Source organism: Musca vetustissima, unplaced genomic scaffold, assembly GCF_032173495.1.
Source record: "Musca vetustissima isolate MV318-11 ecotype Yass unplaced genomic scaffold, APGP_CSIRO_Mvet_v1 utg11016, whole genome shotgun sequence".
Classification (NCBI taxonomy): Eukaryota; Metazoa; Arthropoda; class Insecta; order Diptera; family Muscidae; genus Musca; species Musca vetustissima.
In genome coordinates, this window is record NW_026882273.1 from 96,892 (window position 1) to 112,128 (window position 15,237).

The 15,237-nt window shown below is 37.3% G+C and overlaps 1 protein-coding gene across 1 annotated transcript; it reads left to right on the top strand.

Moving 5' to 3' along the window:
* The first annotated feature begins 1,107 nt into the window (after window positions 1–1,107).
* LOC133328492 (probable multidrug resistance-associated protein lethal(2)03659) lies at window positions 1,108–11,206 on the top strand. The gene is made up of 11 exons (XM_061537057.1): window positions 1,108–1,184; window positions 1,302–1,387; window positions 4,742–4,901; window positions 5,067–5,433; window positions 5,509–5,926; window positions 5,989–6,343; window positions 8,261–9,088; window positions 9,154–9,734; window positions 9,792–10,570; window positions 10,635–11,051; window positions 11,162–11,206. The coding sequence occupies exons 1-11, from the start codon at window positions 1,108–1,110 to the stop codon at window positions 11,204–11,206; spliced, it is 4,113 nt and encodes a 1,370-aa protein (XP_061393041.1).
* Window positions 11,207–15,237: the final 4,031 nt, after the last annotated feature.

A 15,237-nucleotide genomic window follows, 5' to 3' on the forward strand; every position in this document is an offset into this window, starting at 1 on the left:
TGAATATAGTAGGAACGGACGGCCGACCCCAGAGTTCCCTGCTTTCAGTTTCACCCACCGTGTCCCGTCGGCGGCAGTATCAATTTCTTCTATTAATTCTCGGGATGTGCTTGGAATACTCGTTCTCTTATCCTCGTTATCAGGACTAGAAATAACCCGCGACCTTTTCTTGTTACGATGCAAATTGAAGTTTTCCTCTTCACTAACCGAAGATCCTTCTATTTCTCCCTTTTCAGTGGAACCAGAATATTCACTGTAATCATCATTTTCGCTTAATTAAATTGATATTTCTTCGAAGGACACCTCAGAACAATCCCCATTGATGTTGATAATTTTGGACAATTTTTTATTATATCTCATATTTCTACTCATGATTGCTAGAAAAGGGTGATCTGTGAAAGTAAACAATACTGTATCCAAAATCAATTACCCTATTGTAAATATTTACAAGAAGAGGAGACTCTCTGCAATGTTATTTTTGTCTAAAATAACTGAAACCTTTGCACACACTTAAAAATAAATTCTTACAAATGGCACTGCAGCAACCGCACTGAAGATCGTCTCATGTTTTAGAGCTGTTTTTCGACAATAGGTATAGTGATTTTATTGAATGCTAAATACGATAGCACTTAGACCATAATAATAAATAGTTCATATTATTGAGGCGGTATTGACACAACGCATTAAGGGTATCGCAATAAAACACTTTTCTTTCATTCTTATATTTATTATTCGAAGAAATATTTTACTAACGAAGCAATTACACAAGGATTGTTTATGAAATTAGCTAATTCGTCAATTTGACGGATTTCGTACATATAGGTATACTACATAAAAATTTCAAAATTTCGGAAGATTAGGAACATAATAAATGTAAATAAAAATTCTTTCGATGAAGTTATTAATATACGAAATGCAAAATTATAAAAATTAATGCTATGGTTTTTGCGTGTTTCATTTCAAAGTTTGAAATCCGTTATTCTGGTTGTGTTACCGTATCCACATGTCCAATATATATATACTAAAAATTCCACACATGGTATTCTAAATTTGGTTCTCATTTTTCATTTCAGTTTACCATATATATATGATCGGGAAATTGACAGAATGCAATCGGTGAAACCAAATGAATTGCCTCAGAATCCTTACGAACGTACAAATATATTCGCTCGATTATGTTATTGGTATGGTAATGGCTTTATTTGATTAGTTATCTTTAATTATAGAATTAAGAAACGATTGCTACGAATTGACAATTACAATTTAAATCGAATTTATTTTGTTTAATTTTTCTTGCATAGGTACACACTGTCAACATTTTTCAAAGGACGTAACAAATCTCTTAATACCGAGGATCTATATCGAGCATTAAGTGAACATGAATCAGGTAAATTATAACAAAAAATAGAATTATGCTTTTGATACAGTTTTTTGAGCCACTGTAGTTCACAATCTCCAAGTAGAATATTATATTTTTTGTTATCTTTTATAACTATTTCACGTGTGTTCAGACATAGTATATACATATTCATATTGTTGCTATTCTCCTACTTATAACACTGGGAAATTGTTTCTATTAGCATGTGTTTTATCTCAGCATAATCGGTGGGAAAGGTCTTATTGCGGGTCTAATCTTTCCGAGGAAAATATATGTCTACTATAAAAAAGCACACCGGATTAGCCTTGTGAGATTTGTGAAATTAACTTTTGGGTATTATTAATATCCAAGAGTGGATATTTGCTTAACCTAACATACACAGCGAATAAGAAAGAAACATTTTATGAAAATTGTAGATATTGCTTATGCTGAAGGCGAATTTAATAGCTTTAGTTGTTCCATAGATATTGAATATTGAATATTTTTTTGGAATAATATCTGAATTAAAAAACATACAGATGTTGCATTGTGTCTTATTATCAGTTGTATTTCAAAGATTAATATAGGATATGACTAATTAGACAAGGACTAATGATTAATTCCGGGGAGGGGTGATAACATTTACCATCCGTTATTATAAAAAAGTCAACACATCATGTTTATAAAAATCACATACATATACTTTTTTATTTTATTTGATTTATTATAAAAATGCTTATCTTTAGGGGTGCGAAATTATTTGGCCTTATCATTGGGTTGTTGTTGTTCTGTATACTAAAATAAACTTTCTTATTTCATATAGCCACGTGTAGAAAACGATAATGGAAAAGTAATTTTATGTTTTTACCAGTAGGGTAGGTCAGGTACCAGTAGGTTAATAAGTATTTATGCATATGTACGTCTTTGTTCTCTTTGAACAATTTGTTGGGCTGTTCCAAGAGAGAAGCTGCAGCTGTCCACATCAATCGATTGGGCATCATCTATACTGATTGTACTAATTAACTGGTGCATTCTCCTTATCAGCATTTGACCACCGGTCTTGAATAGTACGTCTGTTAACCCATCGGCATCTGCTGTTTTAATATTCTTCAGCCGGTTTATAGTTATTCTGACCTTGGCTAGGCGATATATACTTTTTACCGTCATCTCTTACTGCTTCTAGAGTATCTTCATCACCACCACTATTCCAGATCCTCCACTCGTAATCTGTATCTGCCAACAACTTTCTTCCTTCATCTTTACACGAGTATGTGCCTCATGGCACAATAAATAGGTAGTCCATTTAGCGTAGCTGAAGTCTCGATTAACTATCAAAGTGTTTAATTTTTCTTGAATTCGATGTGCATATCATGTGAACTATTATTAGGAAAAATTTGACAGATGGTCGAGACAAAAATAAAGCTTTATGTTTTGATATATCACCTTATTATTGCATCATGAGGTGCCTTTGCCAATACCTACAGTTTGGTGTTTTACTCGTTGGTAAAATTTCCGGACTTCATTCTGACTCATGTACATCTCGATTTGCTCATGTTTTACTTAATTGTTCCTTTAAAAAAAAATAAGTTTCTCTTCTCTCCTTTTCTCCCGATAATCCTCTCGCTTGGTAGTTTTTGGTACCCAAAGGCAATTATTTGCCTTTCTGCTTCTATATTATCGGGACGAGGAGCTACTGGGTATCTATGTACTATGTGGTTGAAATTAATGAACAATTTATTAAACTGTTCAAAGAGAGAAATTGCAGCTATTCTTACTGCAGGTTCTCTATGATCTTATTGTTGACCGCATCATTTTTCCCCTTATATGTACATTTTTAAGTTTTCCAGACGCACTGTTTTCCTCGATCACTCCATAAAAGAGCTCGTCTCTGCTGTGGCAACTGGCAACCGTTGCATATAATGGCGGCTGTCTTCCCAATTCGTGATTTCGGGTTAGTAAATATAGAGTAATCGGATTTTACGTAGGGATAAGTAAATTGACTAATCGACTTTTGGTATCGAAAAGTCGAAGATGAGTTTTGATCTTTGGGAAAAGTCGACTTTTCAAGATCGACTTTCGATTTTCTTCATAAGTACTTGATTTTTTTTTATCACAAAGCCCGAATTGCCAAAAATTACACATTCCACAACTTCTTTTGACAACAGTAGAGTCTTGCAGTACGGGAACAAACCAATTTCTAGTTGATTTTGCATTAGTCGATAAAAGTCGAAAATTGATTTTGAGCAGGTTTGGTAAAATGGAAAGATCAAAAAGACGACTTTTGAATCAAGGATAAAAATCTACTATTTGGCCAGTGGCGAAATTCGAAAAATGTAAAAGTCAACTTTTGCGCTCAACTAATTTCACGGAAGATTCAGATGCAGCGCTTGTCTTATTGATATTAGAGCCTGCATTGTCAACCCAGTCAATGAATTTTGACAGTATTCTCCTGCCATCAACCAACGAGAAGTTTTTTTTTGCGTTTTTGGCGTTTGTCTGGTCTTCCTGGGAACGGTTCTTTTTCGCCACTTACAAGGAAGTGGAGGGCCCTTCAGGTGCATCCTTCTGAGCATTGGATTGCTGTTTTGTTCATTCGCTTCATTCTGGCTACTTTTCGCCGTTGTGCCCCAGATAACTGCTTCTTTCTTGTAGTGATGTCCTTGCTCACTTCCTCAACCATTTTATAAGTCTCTACGCTTCTTCGGCTTTCTACGATGGTTGAATTTGTCGTGTTTGAGTCCACTCCTATCTCAGAAGTTTTGGTAGAGTTTGCTCTTACCCAGTAGTCATTAAACTCAGGTCCATTTTTTATCATTAGCTGCGTGCTTGTAACAGTTTTCCACAAAGTGGTTTTTGAAGACACATGGCCCCAGGCTTCCTTCAATGATGTTAAGAGCCCCACTCAGAATGTATGCGTGGGAATTTGATGCCGTATGAAAATGAGAATATTTTAAATTTTAAAAATTAAACTTTTTCAGTCTGATCATGGTACAACAATAATACGATGTAGGTGATTAACCAACAAAAAAGGAACTCTCTAGGTTGTTGCCTCTTTTTTTAAATATTAGAGTAGTGGAGAGTAAAAAAGAGAGGAGAGTAAAGGAGAAACTGTCATATGAAATGTCTTACAGAAAGAGAACGCAGAGAACGAGCTTATTGATACATGTAAACAAAGGCACCAGTTCCCATGGTTGCCCAGCATTATATTAGAGATTGGACGAATTCATATCTATGCTTTTATTTATTTTGACTAACAATTTTTAATTTGAAAAGACACCCTACGTTGTATGATTGTTGACTTGCTTCCTTCATTTATTCGATATTCATTATTAGGATACTTATAATTAACTTTAAAAACGACTTTGTTCCTTACTTACTTTTTAGAGATCCTTGGAAATAAAATATGCCAATCGTGGCAAAAGGAATTGTATCAAAAAGCATATCACAAGAAGCAGCCCAGTCTTCTAAAGGCCACGATTCGGGTATTTGGCTGTCGTTATGCATTCTTAGGATTAATATTATTTGTTCTGGAATTGGGATCAAGGTAAGCATATCTTTTGTGAAGAATATTTTTTATTGTCATTGGTAACATGTTTATGCAATTATTTTAGACCCCACTGAGTCTATACAAATATATCTGATCAAGGTAAAATTTTTAGATGAATTAGCCATGCCTGTACATGCCAACATTTCTGTTTGTTCCTTTCAGATCATCACAACCGGCATTTCTTATGGGACTAATAGCATACTATACAAGTGGGGAACAAGATAGACGCATGGCATATCTGTATGCAGCTGGAGTTGTAGTGTCCAGTATAATGAATGTTATGTTCAGCCATATCTACAGTATGGGCACAATGCATTTGGGCATGAAGATGCGAGTGGCGATGTGCAGTCTGATCTATAGGAAATCATTGCGATTAAGTAAAACGGCTGTGAATAGTCCTTCGGCGGGACAGGTGATCAATTTGATATCGAACGATGTTGGACGTCTAGATGTGGCGACGACATTGTTGCACTATCTCTGGGTGGGTCCCATTTTAACATGTATGATAACATACCGAATGTACAGTGAGGTAAGGACAAAATGTAAGCTCGATTCAATTCATTTCCGATTACACAAATATTCAACTTTGTACCTCCATTACCAGATTGGCATTTCCGCCGTGTTTGGTGTTGCCTTTATGCTCATGTTTATTCCCCTGCAAGTCTGGTTGGGTAAACAAACATCTGCACTGCGCTTGCGTACCGCCTCACGGACCGATGAACGTGTACGCATGATGAATGAAATCATATCCGGAATACAGGTCATTAAAATGTATGCCTGGGAGAATGCATTTTGCAAGCTTGTAACCGATGCTCGGAAAAAGGAAATCAACAGCATTCGTTACTCTTCGTACATACGAGGTATTCTCTTTTCGTATGTTATATTTCTAACACGAGTATCGGTATTCCTAAGTTTGGTCGGCTTTGTTCTGTTGTGTAATACCCTAACCGCCGAAAAGGTATTTTTGATCGCAGCCTATTATAATATTCTAAGATCCACTATGACAGTATTTTTTCCAGAAGGTAAAAATAAACACATATTTAAATATTTTAAAATGACAAATAATTTTATAACCAATTTTTAGGTGTATCGATATTGGCTGAAACATTGGTGTCCCTTAAACGTATTCAGGCATTTCTGTTATCTGAAGAGACTCAGGTTATGGATAAATCGAACAGCGGCAGTTGTTACAATGATAATAATGCAGCGAAAGATATTAGAGAAACGGATGATGAAATATCGCAGGGGAAGGATATCGAGGAACAGCCATTGGTGGCAAATGGTCATAGCACCGTTACTACGACTGGTATAATAATTAACAATTTCAAGGCTAAATGGGATCCACGTGCTTCGGATTACAACTTGAATGATATAAATTTACGCATAGAACCTGGCACTTTAGTGGCCATTATTGGTCCCGTTGGTTCAGGAAAATCAAGGTAATATTTTATACATATCAAAAATCTTGTATTAAATTTTAAAATGATTATATGTTTTTATCCGCAAATATGAATCGAGAGTTTACAATTGACAGTCAGCTGATATTTATTTAGGTATACATACTCGTTCATTGGATTCACCACTTTTGACTACATATGTGAATTCTTTTTAATTCTACATAGCTTTTATAATTATTTTCTAATTTTCGTATTCTTTCAAAATTCTTTAAATTAAATAATTGATCATAGAACTGTGGATAGTTTTTGAGGCATCGACTTCACCACGTTTAGACAGTACGAATGTTCAATTTAACCCACTCCTCCTTTACGACTCTCCCGAGCTGTGTTTTGCTGGATATATGCGGATGTTGGGTTAAAATCGGATGCTCGATTGTTTTGAAGTTGTTGTAGCAACTGTCTACATGTTTCTTGTATTTTCCATTATTCCGGTTCTGACTCCTCTGTTTCCATGCTCAGGGAGGTTGCAATCTGTATTGACTGCGTCCAAAGAGATTCCGGAGAAATATGAGTGGATTTAGCAGGGCAGTTGAAGAGATGCTGCATATCGTTAGGTCCAAGTCCACATGCAGGGCATGTGTTTGGTACCGCGTTGCCAATTCGGGCCCAATACGAATTGAGGCGGTTGCACAATACGGATGTTATTTGGGCTACAACCACTCTCGTTTGTCTGCTGCTATAGGTGGTGGGTGGACTCTAAGCAATGCATTTAAATGGTATTGGTCCATTGCCTGGGTGACCGCTTCCATGTGAATGCTGGTAATTCCTGCATGATACCTGTTGTTCTAGGGGTTCTCTTTTGTGACGTTGGACCACTCTCTCTAGATCATGTAGGTCTCTCCTTACATGTCTGCGATTACACTCAAACTGGTACTTCATTGACAATATCCTGTAGTGACGATGTACGCGTTAGACCAGGCACACTGTCGCAGTTCTCAGGGCGGCATGGGATGGCAGGTTTGAATGTTCCTCCACTACGTATCGCTTACATTCGCGAACCACACTGGCGCCACATAGCTTACCACCGACCGACCCATTGCTTTGTAGCAGGTCAAACAAGGTCTCTTTATCAGCACCCCAAGAGCTGCTTCTCATCTGATTGCAAAAAGTGTTCGCTTACGAGGACGACTTAAATAAGCTATAGAATAGTTTGTGGTTGGAATTAGTGCACCATTGACCATAATGTTTAAAGGGAGCTTCATTTCAACCGTCCATGTGTGAATAGATGGGCTGTGGATTTGGCGGTGAATATCTTCATATTCCTCAGGTGGAAGAACTATACTAAATTAGCTATAATGCTGTAGTTGTACTGTGCATCCTCCGCAATCCATGTTGATGTTGAGGGACAGGAAACCTACTTCTCATCAGAGGGAGGAGTAGTGACTCAAGCGTCTTTGCTACTGGAGACAGATGGGAAACCGGCCCGTACGATTCACCTATGCTGGCATCCTTCCCTGGCTGCAGTAGCGGAACCACCCTGCCTCATGATGGCGTTATAATTATGAGTATAGATGTTCTTACTATGGAAGAGGTTAAAAAACAGAACAAGTTAATAAACGGAAGCAAATATTAGTGATTTCTACTGCCTACTGGTGAAATGGAGAGTATAGTCGATGTCCTATTAGGTAAATTTTATTTCTATTAGATCAAAATGAATAAAATCTTTCACCATGTTCTAACAAGTTGGCGGATGACCAAGCAGAACGAACATTAATTCATAAAATAAGTCCAGAATCAAATAGCGAATTTTTGAATACTGACTGTCCATCTAATTCTGCTGACGTTGGAGGACGAATCAATGGCACATCGGCTGCGACTTGTCAATTTGTCTCATCTCTTGTCTTCTTTATTTACTTTTGGTACATCCACCCTAATCATTTCCGTCTTTACCCTTTACAGTTTAATACAAAGTATCCTGGGAGAATTGAAACCAGCAGCGGGAACAATTAAAGTGAATGGCACCCTTTCGTACGCCTCTCAAGAACCATGGCTTTTCACTGGTACTGTACGAAAAAATATTCTCTTTGGACAACCTATGGATCGAAGTCGTTATCGCGCTGTGGTGAAAAAGTGTGCCTTGGAAAAGGATTTTAAATTGCTGCCCTATGGCGATAAAACCATTGTGGGTGAACGCGGTGCCTCCTTGTCGGGGGGACAAAAAGCCCGTATCAGTTTGGCAAGAGCTGTATATTGTCGAACATCAATTTATCTTCTAGATGATCCTCTCAGTGCTGTTGATACCCACGTGGGACGTCATTTATTCGATAAATGTATGCGTGGACTGTTGCGTGACAATATCGTTGTCCTGGTCACACATCAATTACAATTCTTACAATCAGCCGATCAAATTGTAATCATGGATAAAGGACGTATTTGCGCAATGGGGTCATATGAATCGCTTTCCCAAAATGGTCATGATTTTGCTCAAATGCTGACAGAAACCATAAATGAAGATTCAATGGAAGCCACAAAAACTCGTAGCAGATCCGAAAGCCAAGTGAAAGATCGTCGTAGTAGTGTGACATCGATTAATTCCCTTGCCGATTCAGTATATCAGGATACCCCTAGCCAGGGTGAGGAAACTCAAGAAGAAGGCAAAATTGGATTGGATCTCTATAAGAAATATTTCAAAGCTGGAGGGGGATTTTTTATGTTTATCGTTATGCTAATGTTTTGTGTAGTATCTCAGGGCTTGGCTTCGTGTGGCGATTACTTTTTGTCTTATTGGTGAGTTATTTGCTTTAACTTTAACCGTTGATGAATTGTACTTTAGTTTAGCATTTTCCTTTTAGGGTCAATAAGAAAAGAACCGAGGAAGCCAATCGTGTCGAATTAGTTGCATATCTGAATGCTACCGCGAATGGAACATCTACCACACCGACGGAACCATTTATTTGGTCACCATCATATCGAACGGAATCAAGTCTTTCAAATTGGCTATCCCAGTACGGTATTCATGTAAAATCGGACATGCTTGACATTTACATCTTCACCATTATAACAGTGACCACAATAGTTCTAACAATTACACGAAGTTTTGTATTCTTCAATATGGCCATGAGAGCCTCACAAAATTTACACAATGCCATGTTTAGGGGTATAATACGGGCCTCCATGTACTTCTTCAATACAAATGCCTCTGGGCGTATTTTGAATCGTTTCTCCAAGGATATGGGTCAAATCGATGAAAATCTACCGTCTGTGATGATCGATGCCATACAAATTTTCCTATCGATATTTGCCATTGTTGTTGTTATATCTGTGATAAATCCTTTGTACCTGTTGCCGACAATGGTTCTGGTGTTGATATTCTATAATCTCAGGGCATTCTATTTGAAAACATCTCGAAGTGTAAAACGACTGGAGGCTATAAGTAGGGTTTTTGTGAGATAATTTTTGAAAGATAATAACTTATTGGTTTACATTGCAGATCGTTCCCCCATCTATTCACATTTGGGTGCCTCCATGAGTGGCCTCTCAACAATACGCGCATTTGGCGCCCAACGTATTCTGATCAAGGAATTCGATAACTATCAGGATCTACATAGTTCGGCGTTTTTCCTTTTCTCTACCACTTCGCGTGCATTCGGCTATTGGCTGGATTGTTGTTGTGTGCTATTTATAGCTGTTGTTACATTGAGTTTCTTCATCTTTGCCCCCGAGAATGGTGGAGAGGTGGGTTTGGCCATCACCCAAGTCATGAGTTTGACCGGAATGGTACAGTGGGGTATGAGACAATCTGCGGAATTGGAAAATGGTATGACTGCCGTAGAACGAGTTGTGGAATATGATGACATACAACCTGAGGGAGAATTAGAATCGAAGGATGATAAGAAACCTCCAGAAACATGGCCGGAAGCCGGCAAAGTCATATTTAATGACTTGAGTTTGCGTTATGATCCGGATCCAAAATCAGAATATGTTTTAAAGTCTCTTAATATTGATATTAAGCCAAGAGAAAAGGTGGGCATTGTTGGACGCACTGGGGCTGGTAAATCATCACTGATCAATGCTCTGTTCCGCTTGTCCTATACCAATGGTTCCATTATCATTGATTCACGTGATACCAAATCAATGGGTTTACACGATTTACGCAGTAAAATATCTATTATACCTCAGGAACCTGTACTGTTTTCGGGAACAATGCGTTACAATTTAGATCCATTTGGTGAATATTCCGATGCAAAGTTATGGGAAGCTTTGGAGGAGGTACTTGATTATTATTTAGGTACTGGCTTTTTAATTCATATTTTTTGTTTGGTATTTTCTTTAGGTCCAACTAAAAAAAGTGGTCTCTGAGCTGGAAAGTGGCCTGGAAACAAAAATAGCCGAAGGTGGTTCCAATTTCAGTGTTGGTCAACGTCAGTTGGTCTGTTTGGCCCGAGCTATTTTACGTGAAAATCGTATTTTGGTTATGGATGAGGCCACCGCCAATGTTGATGCCCAAACCGATACATTGATACAAACAACTATTCGCCATAAATTTAAACACTGTACCGTCCTGACGATAGCACATCGTCTGCATACAGTTATGGATTCGGACAAAGTGCTAGTAATGGATGCCGGGCGGGTGATTGAGTTCGGTTCCCCATTTGAACTGTTAACGGAAAGTGACAAAAAAGTATTTCTCGATATGGTGGAACAAACGGGGAAATCCACCTCTGAATGTTTACTACAGATCGCGCAGAAGGTAAGAATATTTGAAAATTTGTGACTGTTTATTTTGGGTAACAGAAAAATTATTATCAGATTTTTTAAAAACTATTAACAATTTTATTACTTCCTCATTTGTTTATTTAGGCCCACGATGAAAAATTCAAGCCACGAAATGGAATAAAATTATAGCAATCTACATCTCGACAACTATTTGTATAAGACTTATATAGTTGTAAGATAAGTAAGTAAGCTTTACTCTAAGTACAGTTAGGCAACTATAAGTTTGTAAAGTATGATTTTTTAAATAAATAGTTTTTAAATTAAGATTTCTTACAACAAAATGCGTTTAAATTGTGGTAATAACTACATCAAAAAAATAGTCGCAAAAATGTCCAAGTAACATCAGGGATATTTATTCAGTTGCAGATCTCAATATGAGCCCGTAAACACGGTAGAATCACAATAGCGTTGCACGCCATCTTAACGCATATCTGTCGATGACTAAACCAGCACATGACTGCCCCAGACTGCCAAGAGATAGTTGAGCATTCTGATGATCCCGATCCCGTAGCCTTTTCCCGTGAATAATATGAGAATATACGCTGGGAAATCTAGAGTATCACGGAATGTGCAGGTCGATTCCGAACAGGATCCATATGTCATCGGGGTTACATTTGACAATAAGGACTCGATACCTTCACCAATGCAACGAATTGATCTTTAGATAAAATATTCGCCAAATGAAAATGAGATCACCGGCACAGACTTTTTTGTTGCAAATTGACTAATCGTAGTACAAAAATGTTATTGAAAAGTTGGAGGAAACATTGAATGGAAGTGTCCTAAAGTACTGAAGTTAATATTCGATAGCCGTTGAAGTCTTTTGCGAAAGTCAGTGTTGTCAGTGTTTCTCAAGCCACGGGGCGGTGACACCTACAGTTCGGACCAAATGATCCGTCTGATTTTTACAAAGTGAATTTCTAATTTTTGACTATTGATCACTATTGATCATTGATTGACTATTGATCACTAGTTAATCTAGTAATTTTTGACCCATTCGCATTTTTTATATACAGACTGACCATCCCAATGTTAGGTATACTGTACTAATTCCTGCCAATTTAGATATATTTTGCAGGATTTTTTATTTTTGACTTCTGCAAATGTATAGAGGAATTAGTCTCCTTTCCATCGCATGCAAAGTGCTATCTAGCGTGCTGTGTGAACGACTGAAGCCAATGGCTTTAGACTTGGCAAATCCGCCTTTTGCCGGAAATGTCCATATGTTACTCGCCTACGCCGACGAAATCGACATAATCGGTCGAACATTGACAGCATTAACAGCCAGGTTTGAATGAATTGAGAAGTGCCAACGTGGGACTGGCTGTAAATGGCGAGAAGACCAAGCTGATGGTATCAAACGCGCAGGACGTCTAGTAGACTCGGACCAACTGTGGAACTTGAAAACTTCAGCTTCGAGGTAGTGAACGATTTTATATACCTCGGTATAGCCATAAACAAAACTAATGGGTCGATTACGGATGGCAACCATAGTTTAGTGGCGTTGCCAGTTGCCAAATTTGAATTATGGATGACAACTGTTGTCAACTTCAGTTGTTTTAAAGGCTTCCCATAATGGATAATATTACTACAAAAGAACAATTTGAGGTCTTGATTGCCCGGATGGAAGCTCACCCAAATGTAGCACGTGGCGTGCGGACTTTTGGTTAAACCAAAGCCACTATCGATGATGTGTGGAAGGCCATTTCAGAAGACCTTAACTACTATGGCCCACCAACACGCATTCCATATGAACGAAAGTAGCGAACATCTTCTTTTGGGTCCATGATATGTACGTGCAAATCGACAACAACCTGGAACTTTGTTTTCGAATAAAACAATTTTATTCTTCCCCTTTTCCTCATCCGTTAATTTTGATACAATCCAAATTTTACACAGTTTTTCCTCTATTAGCCGGATAACTTTGGCGAAAACCACCGACATTGTGGGTTGAGCCACGCCAAGGTTGAAGTCATTGCTATGGGACTTTTGAAAACTTCCCTCCTCAAAAAACATCAGAGCTGCACACATTTTTAAGAGAGGAGGAATTGCTGTTGACCGCCGGGCTATTCGGAAATCAGGGTTTAAGGCTTCGACTATGTACACTACGGCATCTTTTGGTAGTCGAAAATACGCCTTCAAGCTTATATGAGCAGAACTCACAGAACTGATGGTAGTTCTAATAGATTTATCTCTTAAATGCCTTCTAATAAATGACACACCTTGGACATAATTTTTAATTATCAAAAAATAGTTCCACTGATCTTATCATCACATATAATTAGTTTTTCTGAAATATTGAATTCAATTTTTTGTTTTTCTTTTTTTCAATTAACTCCTCCGTGGCTCACGTCAATTTTTTGTTTGTTTACAATATTTCTAGTTGCAGAAGTGTCAAAACAGTATTATCGACAGTAAACTGAGAAAAGTCGATATTTATAATGTTAAATTTTATTTCAGTGGCGTTGCCAGTTGACATCGCAACTTGAAATTCGGAGAAGAGTATTGGCCAACAACTGAAATTGAAATCAACTCAAAAGCAAGGCCAACTCTCGCCAGACCAAACTCACACTCTAAAAGATGCTGATGCTATCCTGTTGTTGTTGTATGAAGCATGGTTATTTGCGCAAGTAGATGAGGCAGCTCTTAGAGTGTTTGAGATAAAAATTCTCGGGAAGATCTGTGGGCCGATCTGCGTCGACGGTGAATATCATCGTCGAATGAACCATGAACTGTACCATATATTCTCGGACATCGACATAGTCAGACGGTTCGAGCTGCATCGACTACGTTGGCAAGGTCATGTTGTGAGAATGAATGAGGATGCTCCAGCTCAAAAGGAATATAAAAACGAGCAAAGTGATGGTTCACGCAGAAGGGGAAGGCCACGAATTCGATGGTAAGATCAAGTAGAAGACAACATCTCGGAACATGTTCTTTCAAATTGGATGAGATGCGCACAAGACCGACGAGCTTGGAAATCTTTTTTAAGCTTGACTTATGGAACAACCGTTCTGACACAAGTCAGCTAAGTATGCAAATTGTTCATCCGGCTTAATTGGCCCGAAATTTTTGTTTGTATATATTTTTTATATCTACGACATTAAAGTTAAAAATTCCAAGGGGCGCAAATGACATGTTCCCTACAAATTTGACTTGTTGCATAAATTCAAAAATTCACCGTGATCATTTTCTGTTCTCAATGGCTTTAGTACATTACACATAAGTGATTGGAATAATAAAATATTTCAAACCAATCGAGGGAAAATTATATAATAAACACACCACCTAGGACACAAAAATATATTTTCATATTTTAACAATTTATATCCCATCTCTTATAAAGGGTGAATGTAATATTATTAAAATTGTGTGTGTATTTGCTATTGTTGTTTTAATGCTTTAATGCCATTACAAAAATAACTATCAATTGTCTATATCATTTAGTTGGTCACACGACAAAATCGTTCTCTCATGAATCTGTGATTGTAAAATATGGTTTATTTTTTTTTCGAAACCTAAAAACATGCAATGCCACGAAATACTATGAGCTACAATTGTAACAGCAGATGTCACTAAGTTTCATAATATTTTTACTTTTCCCTAACAGTGTTTAGTACTATTTTCGCTCAAAAGTGACATCTTTGTGATAGATCAAGCAACTTGTTTTCTTTGTTTTAAATTCAAAAGCGCCATCTGTTATGTCATTACAATGTATTTGTGTGAACCCTTAAGGTATGCTTTGAATTTTTTCATGTCTTTTTTTACAGTGTTGAATATTAAAATTAATATTCAGATGTATGTTTTCAGTACCAAATAGCACTTAATGTACTAAATAAATGATAGATGTCACCTCTTTCTTCAGAATCTCGGATTAATATGTAAATATTTATTAGGCGTGTTTACTAACCCGCGGATTTCGTTAACCCGGTGGGTTTAAATTATCAATTCCATTGTATTTATGTCAAATAAATCTTCATAGAGTAGGTTAACACGGTTAAAAATGTGAATGTAAACGCCGTATAACACTTCGATGTGAACATAACCTCAATACTATAGCTCTGCTCCAGCATATGCAATCGTCGAATGTAATTATATTAGTTTGGTGTATAATTTTTGCTAGAAAAACGTTTCAATTTTTCGAAAAATAGATAAATTTT